At 34.0% G+C, this 20,614-nt stretch overlaps 1 protein-coding gene across 1 annotated transcript; it reads left to right on the top strand.

The window, feature by feature from the left end:
- Positions 1-1,558: 1,558 nt before the first annotated feature.
- On the top strand, positions 1,559-19,342 carry LOC111051637 (testis-expressed protein 264 homolog). Its single transcript, XM_022338180.2, has 3 exons — positions 1,559-2,185; positions 12,001-12,222; positions 16,177-19,342. Exons 1-3 carry the CDS (start codon positions 1,721-1,723, stop codon positions 16,435-16,437), a joined length of 948 nt encoding a protein of 315 aa, XP_022193872.2. The 5' UTR covers positions 1,559-1,720; the 3' UTR covers positions 16,438-19,342.
- Positions 19,343-20,614: the final 1,272 nt, after the last annotated feature.

Here is a 20,614-nt window from a genome sequence, read left to right as displayed (position 1 = left end):
GCTTTGTTGAATGATGGAAATTGATAGCAATAATATTGCTAATCACTCATTGCCACTATAACGTACATCTCAAAGCGGATAGCACTATCTCTTTCTCGCTTTGCTCTGTTGCCAGATCGTCTTTTAACAATGTAGAAGTAATAATTAATTAACAAAATATTTGATCTTAATTATGAAAATTCATTATGAAATTTTTGAAAAATATAATTGATTATTTAACATAAGAATAAACAGTTAATATTACAAAAATAAACCTTTGTCAGCTACCGTCTATAGAAGGCGTTGACAAGACGGATGATCGGCAACATTGCTCTTTTATCTTCCTCCACTGCCATTATATAAAGTGGTCCTCACTTTATCGGTCCTATCCATCAGCCGTTGACTAATTACTTTGTCAGCTTGTATCAGAGTTATAGTTTGTGTAAAATAAGTTAAGACTTGGCCCTCCATCCGAAGAAATTACAGAGTTGCCAAATCGTGTAAAATTGCAACTTTCTCAAATTTCCAATTCAACGTCAGAATTGGATGTAGAATATCATCCCCGATATCCTAGTAGTACAAAAAAGCTTCAGGGTTGAAGGATTAAAAGAAAATTTTACTTTTATGATAAAATTGTAAACATCGCGAAAATTTGTTTTTCTTTTGAATGTCACTTCTCTCAGAATCATGGGGCGTCGTAATGCGTAATAATTTTATATCAAATTAACGGGGAGAACGCCCCATGATTCTGAGAGGAGTGATATGCAAAAGAAAAACAAATTTTCGCGATGTTTCCAATTTTATCATAAAAGTTAAATTTTCTTTTAATCCTTCAACCCTGAAGCTTTTTTAGTACTACTAGGATATCGGGGATGATATGCTACACCCAATTCTGACGTTGAATTGGAAATTTGAGAAAGTTGCAATTTTACACGATTTGGCAACCTGTAATTTCTTTGGATGGAGGGCCAAGTCTCAACTTATTTTATACAAACTATAATAAAAGTTTTTTCCAATCACTGAATTAATCATTATTATACATTATAATATCACATTTTGATATAATGATATTTAATATCATTATCAAATGATGTACTGATTTGAATTGATTTATTTTGAGTGATTTCCTGGTACCTATGTTATTAAATATGAGAACAAAAGTAGCAATGTTTCGATTTGAACGTTTTGAAATTAGCGGTAAATTTAATTTATACAAAGATGGCGCGGTCTTGAACCCAAGGTAGTCTCGGTGGGTGTCTTCACCATACTTTATCATCCTTGGTCTTCACAGAGAAGTGGTACAAAGGAGTGGGTCGACGACAAACTGGGTCGATACACATTTTACACCAACGACAGAGTGGGTCACATTCCTGAGGTGACCGCATTTGTCGTATCAAGAGGCGACAAATGCGGTCAATTTTCATATCTGCACCTCCCGACAAATGCGGTCAGCGACAGAGTGGGTCATATTCCTGAGCCTCATGACACGACAAATGCGGTCAAAAAAATGACCTACTTTGTCGTCGACCCAGTTAGAGGAATACCGTACCGGCATGCGCCGTTGCTGGGTCGCTCTACAGTGTCAAGTCAAAGAGGATCCTTGTGTATGTGTATGTATTCGTGTATGTATTGTATATGTATTGTGTATATACTCGTATGTGTTTGTGTATGCATTCTATGCCCCAGTGCGACAGTCACTGAATTACAAAAATTTTGGAGGTTATAAAATGGAGCTAATATTATGCCGGCATTATTAGGATATTTTGGAAATGAAAGATGTTTTGAAAATAGGTATCAAATCACAAATTCTTTGATACTGTATAGTGTCAAGTTATGTTTACATATCTGCTTATTCTTTTTTATAATGTTTTCAATCAGCGATGTTATGAATAATTTAAAATTCCTGATTGGATTTTCCATCACAAATTTCCATGACTCATTTGCGATATCTTCCTTTTACAATTTGAAAATGACTGTTTCTATTTTGGCTGTTGTATTATTTTTGATTCTATTATCTCACGTAATTATAACCGTTTGTAAAACTATTTTCATTAAAGTAAACGTAGGTAAACCACCATTTGAAAGACTGACAATCGCCTATAAATTTACTGGAATAGAAGTTTCTCAGAAAGATGGAATCATCAAAGAAACAAAAAGAATCTTTCCCGGAAAAAGGATTATTCAGATCAACTATTCTGATAATAAGGTGGGTATGGAAATTTATAGGTTAGTTTTAGTGGGCAGAAACTAAATTAAGTTTTTTCGGCAATCATTACAACCACAATTTATGCTCTTTGATTCAACTTTTAAAATATTTTACATTTAAAAACATAGCCTATCTCTATTTAAGATTCTATTGATCTGATCTGATCTTATATAACTTAATCATAAAAATGATTACATAGGTACTTGCATAGCCACCTCTAATACAAGGCCCCGGCCTACGATATTGCAACGTCGCAGTGTAGGCCTAGAATCTAATAAATGATTGGTGAAAAAGATAAGCTGATATTTAAAAAAATCTTTTTCACCAATCATGCATTAGATTCTAGGCCTACACTGCGACGTTGCAATATCGTAGGCCGGGGCCTTGTATTAGAGGTGGCTATGGTACTTGCCATGTATTTTTTCATTTCGCAGAGCAAATGTTATACATTGGGAGATAACTTTTAAGAAGTTTTTACAAAAATATGGGTGACCATTGATTACGTTTTACAAAAGGTTGCCCCAAACTACACTTTAGAATAGTTCTACATCCTACATTGGAAGCGGAATTTCTCCTGGCCAGACAGTCTGGTCTGGGCGGGTCATTTCGTTCACCCTCCTACACTGCAGCCAGTGCTCGGTCTGCAGAGGAGATACGGGACTGTACTGGGCTGACAATATTCAAATAATATTGGTTTATTGTTTTTCCAGTCGCACGGACGCTTTTTAGCACAGTCAATAAAGACATTGCTGCGCAACAAATTAAGAAAAAGCTGAATTATTGTTGACCGAGCGAAGTGAGGTCTAAGTTTCAAGTCGACGATTTGGTATTTCTCTTAATGTTAATATGTTGCGCATTTAAGGCGAAACGCGGTAATAGATTTTCATGAAATTTGACAGGTATTTTCCTTTTTTAAATGCGCGTCGACGTATATACTTGAGGTTTTTGAATATTTTGCATTTCAAGGATAATATAAAAGGAAAAAGGAGCCTCCTTCATACGCCAATATTAGAGAAATCAGACTATAGAATTATTTATAATAAATCAGCTGACAAGTGATTACACAGATGTTTGGAGAAGCCAGTCTATTGAAGGTCTATAGTTTCAATCAGATACTTGTGGATGAGAATACAGCGTAAGGTCTACTGTTCACAGAACTGCTAGTAGTGTGTAGGCCTATACATAGGCTTAGCCTATTTGTTTATTGGCCTATACCCAAGCTTAGCCTGAAACCGCAGTACTCATCGTTCCCCTGCTTGCTTACTTCCCAGGACCACCCCGAAGTTCAAAACTGCAATGGTTTTGTAAAACAAGTAGACCTATATCTCTGCTCCAAATCGAAATATGAATTTGACTTTGATTTATGCTTTCTTATCCTTTAATTATTTCAAGGAAGAATCCATTTATAATTTCCATTGTTGAGGACTTTACTCCCATACAAAACCAGAAAATGTTCACTTCATATTTTTACTTTCCTTCCCCTATTACCATAGGTAAGGAAAGTATTGCTTTCCGAAAAAATTAAGGTACCCCAATTTCTAAATTTCTATACGTTTTAAGGTCCCCTGAGTCCAAAAAAGTGGTTTTTGGGTATTGGTGTGTGTGTACATGAGTGTATGTGCGTCTGTGTACACGATATCTCATCTCCCAATTAACGGAATGACTTGAAATTTAGAACTTAAGGCTTTACACTATAAGGATCCGACAAGAGCAATTTCGATCAAATGCTATTCAAGATGGCGGCTAAAATGGGGAAAATGTTGTCAAAAGCAGGGTTTTTCGCGATTTTCTCGAAAACGGCTCCAACGATTTTGATCAAATTTATACCTAGAATAGTCATTGTATCATCACTTTCTTTAATTTCGATTCTATGAGAGAATATAACAACAGGTCATTGAATATTTTGGTGGAAAGAATAAAACTGGTTCTCAATTCGGATAGGATAGTTCATGTAGACTGTCTGCAACAGCAAAACTCATTTGACTGTGGTTTCTTATCGCTCTTTCACCTTGAAAGCTACATCAAAATCAGAACTAAGAACAAAAGTAAATCCATTAATAATAGTTTTGAATTTGCCAGATTTGATTCAAAAAAGTATAGATTGGAGGTATTGAGTGCCATCGTTAATTTTTTAAAGCAGCAGAATGATGATATTGGTAATTTTTCTCAATCTACTGTCTCAACAAATCTTGAAAAAAAATCTCTTGCTCCGAAGTCAAAAACTGTTAAACCAGTTAGAAAAATTAAACTATTCATGAGTAGCCAGGGTCGTACTGTTGTTGATAAATTAATGCGTGACAAAGATGAAAAATGTAAAGTAACAGGTACACTAAAGCCCGGAGCTTGTTTTGAGGATGTGACCAGGGAGAGCGTGGGTGACTGTTCAGATTTGGGGCCTCTGGATGCGGCAGTGTTGATTGGAGGGGGTAATGACATTGCCAGAAATGATGCCAAAGGTTTTATATCAGTCCTGCGTAGGAGGCTGGCTGATTTAAGACACACCAGAGTATTTTTATTTGACATTCCACACTGGTATGACCTCCCAAAATGGTCTTGTGTAAATAAAGCAATTCAATGGGCAAATTCTGAGATACATAAAACATGTAAACATTTTGAAAATGTCACTGTGTTAGAGCTTTGTAAGTTGGGGAAACGTTTTCATACGAAACATGGGCACCACTTGAATAATCTTGGAAAGCGGTATGTTGCCTCACAAATCTTAAAACAATTCAATAAAGACGTGATAATTCCAACCAATAAACTTATTCCTCTAAAAAACTACTAAGGCCATCAGCCGAGACTGATTTCAATCCATATCGGCTGAATCATAGGGATGATTATGCCATTCACTCTAGGAAAAGTAATATCTTACATCAAAATGTACAGAGCTTATCAAATAAAATAGGACTGCTGGAGGAGATTATTGTTAATTATAAGTTGGACATTTTATGTGTATCGGAGCATTGGATGACTGATGCTGAGCTTGAAGTAAACTCTAATATTAAGCATCTACATTTAGTAACCGGCTACTGTCGCTCAATACGAATTCATGGTGGTGTGGCCATCTATTCAAATCATGATGCGTCCCAATACAAAGTATTAAACTATTTAAATAACATTTCGGTTGACTTGGACTGTGAATTAGCTGGAGCTCATTTCTTGAATATTGATATCATGGTCATTACTGTTTATAGAAGTACTCAAGGTAATTTTGAAACGTTTTGCAGGGTTATGGAACTAGCTTTAAGTTATTTAAATAAGAAAAACCGGAAATCAATATTATGTGGTGACTTCAACCTGCATTTTAATAGAAATAGTAAGGATGCAGAACACTTTGTTAATTTGTGTTGTATGTATGGGTTCGAAATGAGGGTTCATGAACCGACAAGGGGTACCAACTGTCTGGACAATGTGTTCACAACTTTCAAAGAAAGTTTGAGTGTTCTAGTGAGTAACTGTCATGTTAGTGATCACTTGGGCCAACTTATTTCAATGAGTAGAGTGAATTATATCGATACACAGAAATCTAAGACAAACACTGAAAAGATTTATAAAATAGTAACTAAAATTGATGACAGTAATATTAATGTACTTAGGAGTCACCTGTTGATAGAAGGCTGGTCAGATATTTCCAATAATCATGCTGAAGTAGATACAAATTTTGAAGCATTTCTAAATACGGTTATATATTACTATAAATTAAGTTTCAACGTAATCATTACAAATAAGAAAACTGGTTCTGGTAGACGTTCAAGTAACAATCTAAACTGGTATACACAAGAATTGAAAAATCATAAGAATAGGCTTGATTTTTTATACTTTCTTTCCAACACATCCTCTGATTATAAAGATATGTATACTCGAGAAAAAAGTTATTACAGACTAATGATAAAAAAAACAAAAAAGAATCCAACAAAAGTTTAATAGAGAATTCTGAAAATAAGTCGAAGACACTGTGGAACATAGTAAACAAGGATAAATCAGAAAAAAAGAACTACTCAAGAACATTATATCTCCAGACAGTTTCAATAGTTTCTTTGCAAATATTGCTAATGAAATTAAGAAAAATCTTGATAAAAATGATACAGTTACATCAGATAATCTACTAAAGAATAAGAATGTTCCTGAAAGTATTGAGATGTTTAGATTCAAGCCCATTACAGAGAATTGCGTTCTGGAAGTTGTTAAGCATATGTCACCAAAGATAAGCAAAGATCACTATGGACTATCCAATGCCCTAATTAAACGAATCATAGATTGTATTGTTACCCCATTCACGGCACTTATTAATGAAGTCATCGCTAATGGAAAATTCCCCACTTCTCTTAAAATTACCAAAATTATACCAATTTACAAGAAGGGCAAGCATGATGATATTGCCAACTATAGACCTATTGCTTTGGTCCCTATACTGTCTAAAATAATCGAAATTCTGCTCGCAATGCAATTTTGCAAATTTCTTGAAATTAATAACTTGCTCTGCAAAACACAGTTTGGCTTCCGAAAAGGCCTCTCAACCATACATGCTCTTATAAAACTGGTTGAAGAAATTCTTGACTGCTTTGAAGATAAATCCTCTGCCGCTGTCTCTTTCTGTGACCTCAGTCGTGCATTCGATTGTGTGTCACATGATATCCTCCTGGCGAAATTGAAACACCTTCATGTTGAGGGACCTGCTCTTGAGCTATTTTCTTCCTATTTGCGAGGCAGAGTGCAGTACGTCTCCGTGAATGGTGACAACTCTCGCGTTTTGCCTGTGGAGTGTGGTGTGCCTCAGGGGTCTGTATTGGGTCCAGTGCTTTTTCTGATCATGATTGATGATCTTAGCATAAATGTCCCAACAAAAATCTTCATGTATGCCGATGATACCACAGTTCTTAATAAGCATAAAAATGATGCTCAAGCTGTTGCACTGTCGGAGAGGAATCTGGAGTCGGTGCAAACTTGGTTGAATGCCAACGAACTGTTCCTCAACAAAGCCAAAACCACAACAGTCACTTTTAGGCTCAAAAAGGGATCAGCAACAAATGATACTGGTAAGGAGCAGAAATTCCTAGGAATAATTATTGACCCTACTCTAAGTTGGGCACAACACATTGCTGTTCTGAAAAGTAGGTTGAGCAGCGGTGTGTTTGCCCTTAAACGATTATGTGGGGAGCTGGACCAACATGGACTACGTCAGGCTTATTTTGGTATTTTTCATCCACACATTTCATATGGCCTTATAGTCTGGGGCTGTTCTTCACAAGCACAAGACATTTTCATAATGCAGAAAAGGGCTGTCAGAGTCATCGCCAGGGCGCGGAATCGGGAACATTGTAGAGATATTTATAAAGGTCTTCGAATCCAACTCTATATTCATTATATATATATTGCAATGCTTACTATTCCTGAAAGAAAATCCAGAGAAAATGGAATTTAGAAATAGGCCGACACATCTAGAAAACACCTGAGTCTATACCTAATTCATGCAGGTGAACGGGCTAGAGTCAAGAAAACTTCAATTAATCTTGCCATGCCTGATTTAATAGGTTTCTACTATAGAATAACACTACAATTTGAAATAATTGTAAAATACAAACAGCTTCAATAAACATTGGCAACTAAAATCGAACAACAGAAACAACAATTTCATGTTACTTTGTTGACATTCTTCATCTGATTTGGGGGCGCATTACTATCCCTTGTTTAGATAGCAATACGTCACAAAACCAAACAATATCAGTCATACAATAACAAATTAATTTCAACATGAAATTACTCAGGAAAGAAAAGCCCGTTGAACCCAAATTTCGTCGATAGTAACCCATATAACCCATTTCATAATAATTTTGAATCCCCACTTTTGATTGACATTCTCGAATGAACCTTTGTTTCACTACACTGCACTTTCGTTGGTCTGCACGTTGCTTTATCGTCGGGGTTACAGTACCTTGTTTTTGGCGGTGAACTTTTACCGGTTGAATTTGGCTTGACGGCGACGTCCTCTTACGTCCCTAGACCTGTCGTCTGAACGGGTGTCTTGAAGCGGTGTTACATAAAGTTGCGGAACCAAAGGGGTGGTACATGAAGTTGGTTTGGGGGCACACATGAACCGCTTAGCGGTTATTTGAAGAAACAATTATTTGTACATGATGAAGAAACACAATTAAACTTTTCAGGACATGGCACTACTAGAAAATTTAAACTTTAATAAAAATAAAACTAGCTCCTACATTAACTAATGAAATAAACTTGTAAACCCGCCCAAAAAGGGCGAAACATAATGACTAAATCTTTACTCTCGTAGTGCTCCTAGCAAAGTGTCCTCCGAAACGTAATCTGGTCTCGCAGCTGGGGAATCGCCCCACTACTGTATTTAGAAACAGGTCTCCTATTGGGCGAAGGGAATCAATTTGACCAATCGTCGCGTGGCTTCTAGAGCCTTTGGACCAAATAGTAACTGCAAAATCGGTAGTTTGTTATAATTTCAATGCTTGCTGTTTTCCAGCTTATCGCACTCCATGTCGCGACAGGAAGGCTAAGTTTTAGAGATAATTCCATAATCTTCATTCCTCGAAGACTCGGAGCCACAATTTTTAAATATCTATCATGGGAAACTCGAAGTCATGGTCGTTCATAATAGAGAGAGAAAATGATTTATTTCGCTAACTCACTTACAATAATGGCTCTAGTCTATTGCGTATTAAATGTACTATTATAACTTGGGAAAAGGCCTGAATTAAAAATAGTGCTCGGCACATTGTGACATCCTGTTTTTTGGCTAATAAAAATAAAAAAAAATACAATAATATTATATTGATTAGGATTTTAGAGCTATAAATTTTAATTTATTGAACAGTCATCTGTCATTGATAGAAAGATTGTTTATTACTTTCCTTGCCCTATTACCATAGGTAAGGAAAGTATTCCGAAAAAAATTAAGGTACCCAAATTTCTAAATTTTTGTACGTTTCAAGGTCCCCTGAGTCCATAAAAGTGGTTTTTGGGTATTGGTGTGTGTGTGTGTGTGTGTGTGTGTGTGTTGTGTGTGTGTGTGTGTGTGTGTGTGTGTGTGTGTGTGTGCGTCTGTGTACACGATATCTCATCTCCCAATTAACGGAATGACTTGAAATTTAGAACTTAAGGTCCTTACATCATAAGGATCCTACACGAGCAATTTCGATCAAATGCGATTCAAGATGGCGGCTAAAATGGGGAAAATGTTGTCAAAAATAGGGTTTTTTGCGAATTTCTCAAAAACGGCTCCAACGATTTTGATCAAATTCATACCTAGAAAAGTATTGATAAGCTCTATCAACTGCCACAAGTCTCATATCTGTAAAAATTTCAGGAGCACTGCACCATCTATGCAAAGTTTGATTTTAGATTATCAATTATCAGGCTTCAGATACAATTTAAACAAAAAATTTCAAGTGGAAAAGATTGAGCATAAAAATCTCCACAATTAATGGAAAAGCTTTGGGATTGGAAAACTCAGATTAGGAATATCATAATTTGATGATTTCAATCTTCTGAAAAGTAGCATTTTCACCCAAAATTGAAAATAAGCTCTAAATTCGAGAAAATAAGGTTATTCAATTGCAAACAGTTGGTAACTGTTGATTCTATTAAATCATTCACTATGAAGAGATAACAGACTTCGTGTTTTTGCAGCGCTATTGACCTGTCACCAGCTGGCTCAGATCTTAGGAAAGTAGACTTGAGATGCGCGGGAACACTAGCGTCAGTTGATCAATTTTCATAACGGCAAGGAAAGTTGTGTGAGTGCACCACACCAGATTTGTTTTTTGCTGCGTGATATTGACTGTAGCTTCTCTCTGTTTTTAATAACAAACGTGTGCTTTTGCAATAGATAGAAAAATACTAGTAGTTCTGTGAACAGTAGACCTCGCGCTCAGTAAGTTACATTGACATGTTATGTTTTCTCAAAAATTAATAAATAATTTATCAATATTTAAAATGTCTAGAAAAAATCCTAAATAAACATAGAGCTTTCTGTCTATTGTACCGTGACATGTTGTCCCGGAATGTGAGTGTGAGCGCTGTTATCAGGTCTGGCTAAAACTGTCTACAACGATGATGGAAAGATACATTTTCAAGATGTTCGATGTTTTTGAACGGGTAGTATTATAGTCAAATGTCTACTAACGTTGATGGAAAGATACATTTTCAAGATGTTCGATGTTTTGAAGGGGTAGTATTATAGTCCACTAAACAGCTGATTTATGATGAATAATTCTATAGTCTGATTTTTACTCTAATATTGGCGTATGAAGGAGGCTTCTCTTTCCTTTTATTATTATCCTTGAAATGCAAAATTTCCAAAAACCTTGTATATACGTCGACGCGCAATTTTAAAAGGATGTTAAATTTCATGAAAATCTATTACCGCGTTTCGCCGTAAATGCGCATCATATATAAACATTTCAACATTAAGAGAAATGCCAAACCTTCGACTTGAATCTTAAACCTCACTTCGCCCGGTCAATTATCACGTATTCGAGGTGACTTTCATGTTTGGCATTGACTGATAGTTTATTTATACCACATAATTATATTTTTAGAGCAGAGCTCGTTTTGATAGAACTGACAGTAAAAGTCCGGCTATTCTGGTGAAAAGGATAGATATCTTGTTTTATTATACAGTCATTTCCTGTCGCAGTTTAAAGAGAATTGAATTATTGAATGAAATAGGATCTGAATCCAATTCACTAGTTCAGTTATTTTGATTTTTAAAATAATAATTTAACGTCGCGAATTATCAGTGATTGCCAAGCAGGAAATCATCTTCGAAGAGGTGTTTTCTTTTGCTAAGATTTCTTTTATTTATTTTACCACAAAAATTGATTCATTGCAGCAAAGCGAGTAGCCCTTAATATTGTTTTCTTCTAATCTGTTAATTTGATTGTTTATTAAAACCCGAAATCCTATATGTGAATAATATCGATAACGATTCAATAAATTTTATAGTAACTGTTCACCTTTGATTTTATCTTTACACCTACCCAATCTGTTGGTTAAAGTTTCAGTCTTTCTTTATCATAATTATATATAGTTTCTTTCCCCCCGTCACATTTGGTAGAGGTCCAAATGTGACGGGGGAAAAATTCTCTGAATTAATTCTCTTAATTTTTCCTCCTATCTAGCTTACATATTTGGTGAAGGCTTCTCCCCAAGGTTACAAAGTTTACGCTTCTGTTTTCAAAAAAAAAAATGTTCCGTATAATTGAAGCTCGTCCCAAGACTTTAAATTATATATTATAATAATACTTTTTTGATGTCCCATAATCTTACCATTTTACTCTGTGGAGGAATATATTGAGGACAACAGAAAACCATCTGAACCCGTGATGCTTTGAAAAATGTGATGCTATCTATTATGGGCAAGGCCATCTTCATAAAAAGTTGTAAAATTATATTTTTCTACATTTTTTATATGTTTGACTAGGTACAGGTAAAAAACGTCAATAAGTGTTTATTTCTGTCATGACTATGTCAATACTATGACAAGGACCAAGTTTATTCTTAACTCAGAACAATTGAGGGTCCTGCCAAATCCGAAGGTTTTTCGGCGGAAAAACTAAAATTGTATAGAGGAGACGAGCTGGTTTTGTTGCAAAGATATTCGCTTCAGAGTAACCAAAACTTATGTTAGTTGATTATTATTTCCATTTACAGCTATTGATTTCTTATTGCGATAACATTTTTGTTAACAAATTCTAAGAGCTTTACAAATATGATATATCGTACCACAATATTTACTTTATTCTACGTTCTAGAAAATTTAAATTGCATGCATTCTACCTTTACAGGCTGATGAAATGGGAATAGCGTTTGGTGCTGTGCTCAATGAAGGAGGAGCTGACCCGAGTGATGATCTAAGACTTTTCCTGTACTGCAATGATTATAGACTGTTCTTCATCCCATCCATTCACCACGCTGTGTTTGCAGTTTGTCCTATCGTCTCATGGTTTGCTCCCACATATTGGATAGCAATTTTGAGCTTGTACCCCAAGTTGTTCCAGTTTTGTCAGGTAAATACATTTGATCAATAATCTATGTTGTTCTTCCAATCCATTACAAATAATTCAAATTTATTACATCTGTAAAGTTTTGAAGGATGCAACAGCAAAATTAGCAATCTGAGAATGGTTTGAGATATCGATGTACGGTTTTCGCCATTAATTTTCTCCGTATTAAATCTGTTTAGAAATCATGTATAACATGACCACGTTCCCATTTGAAAAAATGAAGTTGGATTCAAAATGAAGCTGGATTTGAAATGGAGTTGGATTCATATGACGGTTCCAAGATGGCGAACAAGAGTTTTGAAGCAACAGAAAAGTTGTTATTTTTTTAATTCGAATTGGATTCCCATGAAACCTACTGTTAAATTATCCTAGTAAAAGAAATATTCAGCTGTTTCCATAATTCTCACCAACTCTGTACAATTAAAAGCTGTGGATTTTAAAGACCAATACAACAGTTCATGAGCGAGTACTCCAACCCAGGGGGTCACTAGTATTTTGATAGTTTTCTTCATTGGAAGATGATACCTATAGTCCAGTCAAGGAAAGGTTATAGAGGGAAAAGTTGGGAAGACAATTTTCAACCCTGCAGTTCTGTTTAGGGTAGTAAGGAGGTAAACATATCAAAAGTTCCCACCCCTACCCCCTGTGCTAAAGGGGTGGGGTGGTTCAAAGGTACCATTTTTTGGTTTCTCGCATATAACTCGAAAACTATGTATCTTAAGGACATAACTGTCGTATTCAAAATTGAAGCTTACATAATTTCCTACAATATTCATTGTACAACTTTTTTTATATCTCCTCTAGTTTTCGAGATATCTGCTCTTGAAGGTGTGACATTTTTGAAAAAAACACGGTCGCCACCAATTTTTTTATATTTTTGCTCTTATAACTTTTTGAAAATCGACGGGAAAAATCAATGCTGATTATGAGCTTATAGAGCATTAAATTTTCTTCAATTTGGTTTATTATAATTTCACACTTTTGCGAATTTCCCTACTCCTTTTGCAGCAGCTTCAGTATCGAGTGTGGAATTTCCATATTTGCAACAATAGACCAATTGACAAAGGTATTTGGAGGGAATGTTTTAAACAACATTTTTGACTTTGCAGCTTTGTTGAGACTAGTTAGGAGGAGAACATATCAAAAGTCCCCATTCCTAACTCATGTGCTAAGGGGATGAGGGTGGTTTAAAAGTTGTATTTTACAGCGTTTTGCTCCCACGCTCATATCTTGAGAAAAATGCATTCAACCGACATAACTAACTATTCAAAAATGAAGCTTGATAAATTCTCTACACTTTTTGTTCAGTGGAACTTCGTGATATTCCCAACAGTTCCCGAGATATTCGCTCTTGAAGGTGTTTAATTGTTGAAATAACAGGTTTTTATACAATTTTTTCTCTTTCAGGGCTTATAACTCTCCAACAATGCATCGTAAAAACTTATGTTTAGGGGGTGAAACTTTCATTGCTGCAACAAGTCTCAACTCGGCGGTTCCACACCTTCCACATAGGGGATAAAGATGCGCACTTTTGCTATTTTCACCTACTAACTAGTCCAAATTAAGCCGCAAAGTCAAAAATTGTGTCACAGACACCCCCCTTCATATGTCATTATCAAACGATCAATTGTTGCAGCAATGAAAATTTCACCCCTACATTGAAGCTACTATAACAATGAAAGGAAAACTTGGAATAGTGGAATAATACATGATTTCAAAGAGAATTCAATGCTCTACAAACCTACGATAAGCATAAGTTTTTACGATACATTGTTGAAGAGCTATAAGCCCTGAAAGAGCAAAACATTGGATAAAAACCTGTTATTTCAACAATTCCAAACTTTTAAGAGCTAATATCTCGGTAGCTTTTGTGAATATCACAAAGTTCCACTGAACATAAAGTGTAGAGAATTTATCAAGCTTCATTTTTGGATTGTTTATTATGCTGGTTAAACGCATTGTTCTCCAGATATGAGCGTGGGAGCAAAACGCTAAAAATGCAACTCTTAAACCACCCTCATCACCTTAGCACATGAGTTAGGAATGGGGACTTTTGATATGTCCTCCTCCCAACTAGTCTTAACAAAGCTACAAAGTCAAAAGTTGTATTTAAAACATTGTCAATTGGTCTATTGTTGCAAAACTGGAGATTTCACACTCAACACTAAAGCTGCTGCAATAGGTGCAGGGAAATTCATAAAAGTGTGAATTATACATCAAATTGAAGAGAATTTAATGCTCTATAAACTCATAAACAGCGTTGATTTTCCCCGTCGATTTTCAAAAAAATATGAGCAAAAATAGAAAAAAATTGGTGGCAAACGTGTTTGTTTCAAAAATGTCACACAATTCAAGAGCAGATATCTCGAAACTAGAGAAGATATAGAAAAAGTTGTGAGACAAATATTGTAGGAAATTATGTAAGCTTTAATTTTGTATATAACAGTTATGTCCGTAAGATACATATTTTTCGAGTTATATGCGAGAAACCAAAAAATGGTACCTTTGAACCACCCCCACTCCCTTAGCAACGTTGGTAGGGGTGGGGACAATTGATATGTTTACCTCCTTACTACCCTAAATGGAACTGCGGGGTCAAAGATTGTTTTTAAACATTTCCCTCTATACCCTTTTTTGAGCATTCATTGCTTGGACTACTAATATACGGAGGAATTTATTTGTAACTCTAATCTTTACCTACTCATGAGTTATTTGTTTGGTTTGAATAAATGAATGAATTCTATTCTCAATAAGCTGAATACAAGAAAATGTTAAATACATGCATATCAAAAATAAATGAACAAGTTTATAATATACAGAATTGCATAGTAACGAATCACAAACCAAATTTAATGCTACTTATGATTTATATTATTATGTTCAAGGTTTCGATGAATACTGTTAATGACATCTACTGCGGTACTTACAACCTCTCGGCTCGTTTCAGTTCATCCAATCTCATCGGCCTTTAATCATAGACTTCAACTTCAATTTCCTGACCCAATTTGTCTTACCAAAACAAATCATAATTGGCCAACAAATCAGACAAATTAGATGATCATTCCATTACGAGAAATTATAAAAACTAGGAAAACTATCATTGGAAATCGAATACTTAATCGTTTAAGTTTACTTACGTATTCACGAATAATTATGTTTTGTCCAGATTTGAATCGTACAGTTTATACTATGTGGTTGATAATTTAATTTGTAAACGACTTTATCAATTTTTGACAAGTATTTTCAAATCACCAGATTTACTGCTTTATTCTGTATTTTGTCAATGTTGGAATATATCAGTCTGTACTCACATCAACAAAGTGTTGAACAATCATTTGTACATTGTGGACCAAAACTGATCATTTCTCCCTGAGGAAACAATATTGTCTCCCGAGCGGAGGCGAAGGTGAAACACAACATTCTCCCTCCACCTACATTTACAACAGTAGAATATTATTTCAATATCCCTTTATTATGATCAACTCGAAATATAACCTGCTATTTATCTTCAATGGCTGACACTGAGACGTTGGACGTCTAAGCTCATAGATGTGCTATCTATTCAATCTCGATGGATTACTCATAATTCCAAGTTGGTAGAAAGCCTGTAGAATCATCTAAGAATTTGCTTTATTTCTGGGAGTCAAGAAACATATATTCTAATCATCTCTCTTTCTATTGTGTTTGTTAGCGATAGATGTTGTTCATTCATAAATGCAAAAAAGTTGACAATTTTGATTAAAGTCAATAAAGCACAACACAAAAAATCCAACATAATAATTCTAAATATTACTGTTTATCCATTTCTTACAGTCAACAAAGAGTTCCAAAAAATCCATTCTGAAAATTTAGTTGGATTAAATAAGGAAAATACAAGGGAAGAACATTAAACGGAAGGTATAAATTGTTTGAAATATGATACATTACAATTACAATAATAATTGATTTCCATTCCAGAGGAGGAATTTGAGTGCATATCCAGTGGTGGAGATTTTGGACAACGAAAAATTGACAATTCTAGCTCCTCTTGCTCAGCAGAATGACTTCGTTGTATTTGAAGCTGAAGACATCATAAACCGATCTAATATGAATTGTTCCATTGATACCAGTGTAAGCAGTTCGTTTTGTTCTAGTCAAATCGAAGAAAATGTTAGTCGCTCAAATAGCTTGGCGAATAGTATAAAAACCAAGTTGAAGAAGAAAACAAAATCTAATTAGAAGGTTGTTGATAAATAACCCATATCTATGGGTTCTTTCTTTCTCATTTCCATTCTATAGCATTTTATTAATGATTTTATTTATCAGCCTAGAACTGTAATGAAAGCACACTTACTGTGCTCTCCTTTTTGTACTTAACCATAACCTTTCCTCAAAATATATTATCTATCGTTTTATCAAAATTGTACATTAGCCTAATATTAATGACTAATTTTTTTCACATTATTATCGATTTTCTTGTCAGTAAAATTAAAATTCTGTGATACTTCTAATTTGAATGTAAGAAAGTGTTAATCATTTTAGTGAGATGATTAAGAACTGAATTGTAATGAAATAATCAATGAGTTTCAATGATAGAAACATTAACATTATTGTGCTATTCTACTGTAATTGGTAATAGCTTTTGAACAAAGTAAGACAGAACTATTTATACAATCATCAAATCATTCATTAATATATAGCCTATATTAATCAAATTAATCACATATTCGTCTAAATTAATGTGAACGATTTTTGCAAATATAGCCTATTTGCATCGTGTGTTCCTTCAATCTTTTCTAAATTAAAAAACAAGACAAAAAACAAAACACCACCCCAACGTACAATTACTTGCGACTGATTTGAATAGACACTGTTATTGTCCTTTTCTAGATTTAATAAAGATAGAAATCCTAGATGGAATAACCATAGTTCCAATAATAATTGATTATCTCTTTCAAATTCTAAAAAAAAATAATCTTATTTGATAAAACTTTCATGACTTCTCGTGACTAATAGCACTGGCATCCAGAAATTTCTAGGTATGAAACTGACAACGTTGCTCACTAGTTCTAGCTTTAGATAAGCATGTTATCTGATCGATGATCACGTCATTGAAATGTAGTCGTTTGTAGTCGTAATGTTTTCCAAGAGATGGGTGCTAATGGATAATGTTTTCCAAGAGATGTGCTAATACCAGTTGCAACTGATCAAATATGATAAAAAACAATAATTGAATATTGAATTATTCACTTCAAGATCATCTACGAATTCCACCTGCATTGTAGTATTAATTTATTCTACTGTACAGCTGTAAAAACATTTTGAGTAGTAGGAACTGATTACGCTTATTCACAAGTTATTTTTTATCATGAGCACATAATAACCTTCTGGTGATATTTGGCTATAAGATTCATTAAGCAATAATTATTGCACAAAATAATTCAATTTTGTAAAACAAGCAATATTGTGAAAGTACAAGCGGTTTTTGAAAAATATTCCTAAAGAGAAGACAGTAGTGAACTGATTTAACCTAGCTTAGGCCCGGTTGCACAAAAGCCGGTTAAATTTTAATCGTGATTAATTCCAGGAGAACCAATCAGAAAAGCCCTTTTTCAAAAAAATCTCTGATTAGTTCTCGTGAAATTAATCACGATTAAAATTAAACCGAATTTTTGCAACCGGTACTTTATCGTAATTTAGTTATCAATAATAATAATAATAATTTATTTGTTATTCATGATCAAGAATAAATTTTTAAGGTTAAAAAGTTCTAATCTCTCTATGTGGATTTTAAAGAGCTGAAAACTATTGACTAGATTTGAAGCTGTTGGAATTCATCAATACTGTATAACTATATCATTAGTTCAATTTCCACTTGTTTTTTCAAATCTATATTTCCTTTTCCAATTTTATTCGAGAAAGTATTAAGTTAATTTGAGAAAGTATCAATTATATTTGAGAATAGTCACTTGTATATGGGAAGTCATCACATGTAATTGAGAGTAGTGAATTGTATTTGAGAAATCGTCAAATGTAAATGAGAAGATATCAATTGAAAATGAGAAAATTTTCCAATTGACATGTCGAGGCTCTTCTGTAGCCTACAGTACAGGTTTGATTTGAGAAGGAAATGATACTGTACTACGTACACAGAATTCCAATATTACCACCATACGCTTTGCATGGGGGCAAATTAATATTTTCAATGGTGAAATTATTTTCTCTGTACTGTTTACGAATGATTAATGAGTATCATTTCTATGTATGTATTGACAACACGACTTTTGTCTCCAAACATTTGTGAAATATTGCACTTGATGAAGATCAAATTCTCTATGTACAAGGCGCAATTGAATCTCTTGATCAACAATTCGGCAATTCTTCAATGGATTTTGGGGCTTGAAAATAATTTTTTATTTAAAAACTAAACGTTTTATTGGAATATTAAATTTATCATCATATTATTTTTTATGAGTACAGTTATGAAAAATATAAGTACTGGAAGCACTGGTTTTTTAAAATCATTTTCCAATTACAACTGACAACTTCTCGATTTAAAATCGTATGTTCTCAAATTGAAATGATACTTTCTCAAATAAAATTCACTATTCTCAACTACAAGTGATGTCTTCTCAAATACAATTGACTATTCTCATTTACATCTGACGTTTTCTCAAATACAAATGACTATTCTCAATTACAATTGATACTTTCTCAAATACAGTTGGAAAAGGTGTAGGCCTAGTGTACAGAGTGAAAAGTTGTTAATACTTTGTTTAGACTGTTAATACAATTTCTGTATCAATTTATCATTCATAATAATGAAATCATTAATGCACATCTTATATTTTAAGAAAATTCATTTACGGAGTATTCTTAACTTTAATAAATAACAAATATTATAATTGTAAACAAGTTTTGTGATAAACTATGGTTCACAATGTTATCACAAATGTTTATCAGTTTTTATAAGCTATGTTAATGTTTTCTTGTTACTTGTAGTAGATTAAGTTTAGTTCGTTAAGTAGAGAGTAGACTAATTATTAATATTATTATGTCATGTTTTGAGTATTTAACCTCGATGGTTAGTATTATTCTGTTGTGACGTGTTGTTTCCTCAATTAAACAACGAATTTATAAGCGCCTTAGTTGTTTTATCCTGATTCTAATCTCGATCTTTCATAATAATTATCATAATAATTGAAATTGCGAAAATATCCAAAACTAGTTTAGGGGTGTTTTTAAGTGCATTTGTTTACAGAGATTTGCGTTCCAAGTTCTGAAAAGATTGTACAACCAAATTGACACCATAAAAATGACCTCAAAATCTTGTTTAAAAATTCAATCAACGCTTCCATAGTTGGCTATTGGCTTCCTTCAGCTTCCGCTCGCCCTCGCACCGAAAAAAGCCAGTGATCAAATTAACAAATCACAGTCCAGCTGCTGTAAGAAGCGACCCGGCATCCAAAAGTTTGTTCTGCTGAGTATAAATTCTGGCTTAAACACTTTTACAATCAATGACAGTATAGCTAATTATACAACGAATTTTGCAAAGTATGAAATAGTTATTTGTGCAACTAGTGCGCAAAGTGACACTTTGCTGGACCAAAAGAAACGTTTACGCACAAGCCGTAGGCGAGTGCGGAATGATGGTTTCTTGAGTGCAGCAAAGGAGCTTTGCGGACATATTTCACATTAAATTTTTCCTACAGTTACCATTGAATGTAAGAAATAGGTAATTGAAGGAAAAATGTCTCATAATTCAACTTTTTTTGTGTGTTAAATTGTGGCTCTTGAATTGCTGATAATGAAGTATTGCAATCATTACACACAGAAATGTTCAGAAGTTAATGGAAATGACAATAGATGTGATATTTCAGAGTTATCCAGGAGTCAATTATTTTTATCTCATCTACAAAATCATAGAATAGTACTGTAATGAAGATTATAATAACAAAATAATATGATTGATATTAGAAAATAATTCCTTTCTACATAGGTATGAAATAATATAGTTTTACTCATTTTGCTTTAGATCTAGTATTTACAGGGTTACCTTAAGCTTTACCTTTTTTGGAGAGTAAAAGTGGAATTTAAAAATTCTTGTATGTTCATTGTTTTTCTTCAATTATCAGTCAATTTTATGAGCTACAGCTGCTGCCTACTATGTCTCACTTCCACAATCACATTCAACACACACATCTATTTTTGCATCTTCCACATCTATTTTTTACACAAATTACCACGAAAATCAATCAAGAAACAACAAATTTGCATTCAAAATACACGCCAATGACTGATTTGAATGATGGAAGTATGAAGAACCGACAGGCGCGCGACCTAGCGGATAAAATCGTAACTTCGTTCGTTCCATCTTTCCAACTATCTAAAAACAGTTTCCAGAAATTAAGATTTA

This window comes from Nilaparvata lugens, chromosome 3, assembly GCF_014356525.2.
Source record: "Nilaparvata lugens isolate BPH chromosome 3, ASM1435652v1, whole genome shotgun sequence".
Classification (NCBI taxonomy): Eukaryota; Metazoa; Arthropoda; class Insecta; order Hemiptera; family Delphacidae; genus Nilaparvata; species Nilaparvata lugens.
The sequence above is the reverse complement of the archived record's forward strand: the minus strand, read 5'-3'. Positions and strand labels throughout refer to the sequence as shown.

Bases quoted from the DNA above. Each gene is read 5' to 3' on its own strand.
- LOC111051637 (XM_022338180.2), top strand. From the start codon at position 1,721: ATGCCGGCATTATTAGGATATTTTGGAAATGAAAGATGTTTTGAAAAT. The intron at 2,186-12,000 runs GTGGGTATGGAA...CTACCTTTACAG, and splicing joins TCAACTATTCTGATAATAAG to GCTGATGAAATGGGAATAGC. The intron at 12,223-16,176 runs GTAAATACATTT...TTTCCATTCCAG, and splicing joins AGTTGTTCCAGTTTTGTCAG to AGGAGGAATTTGAGTGCATA.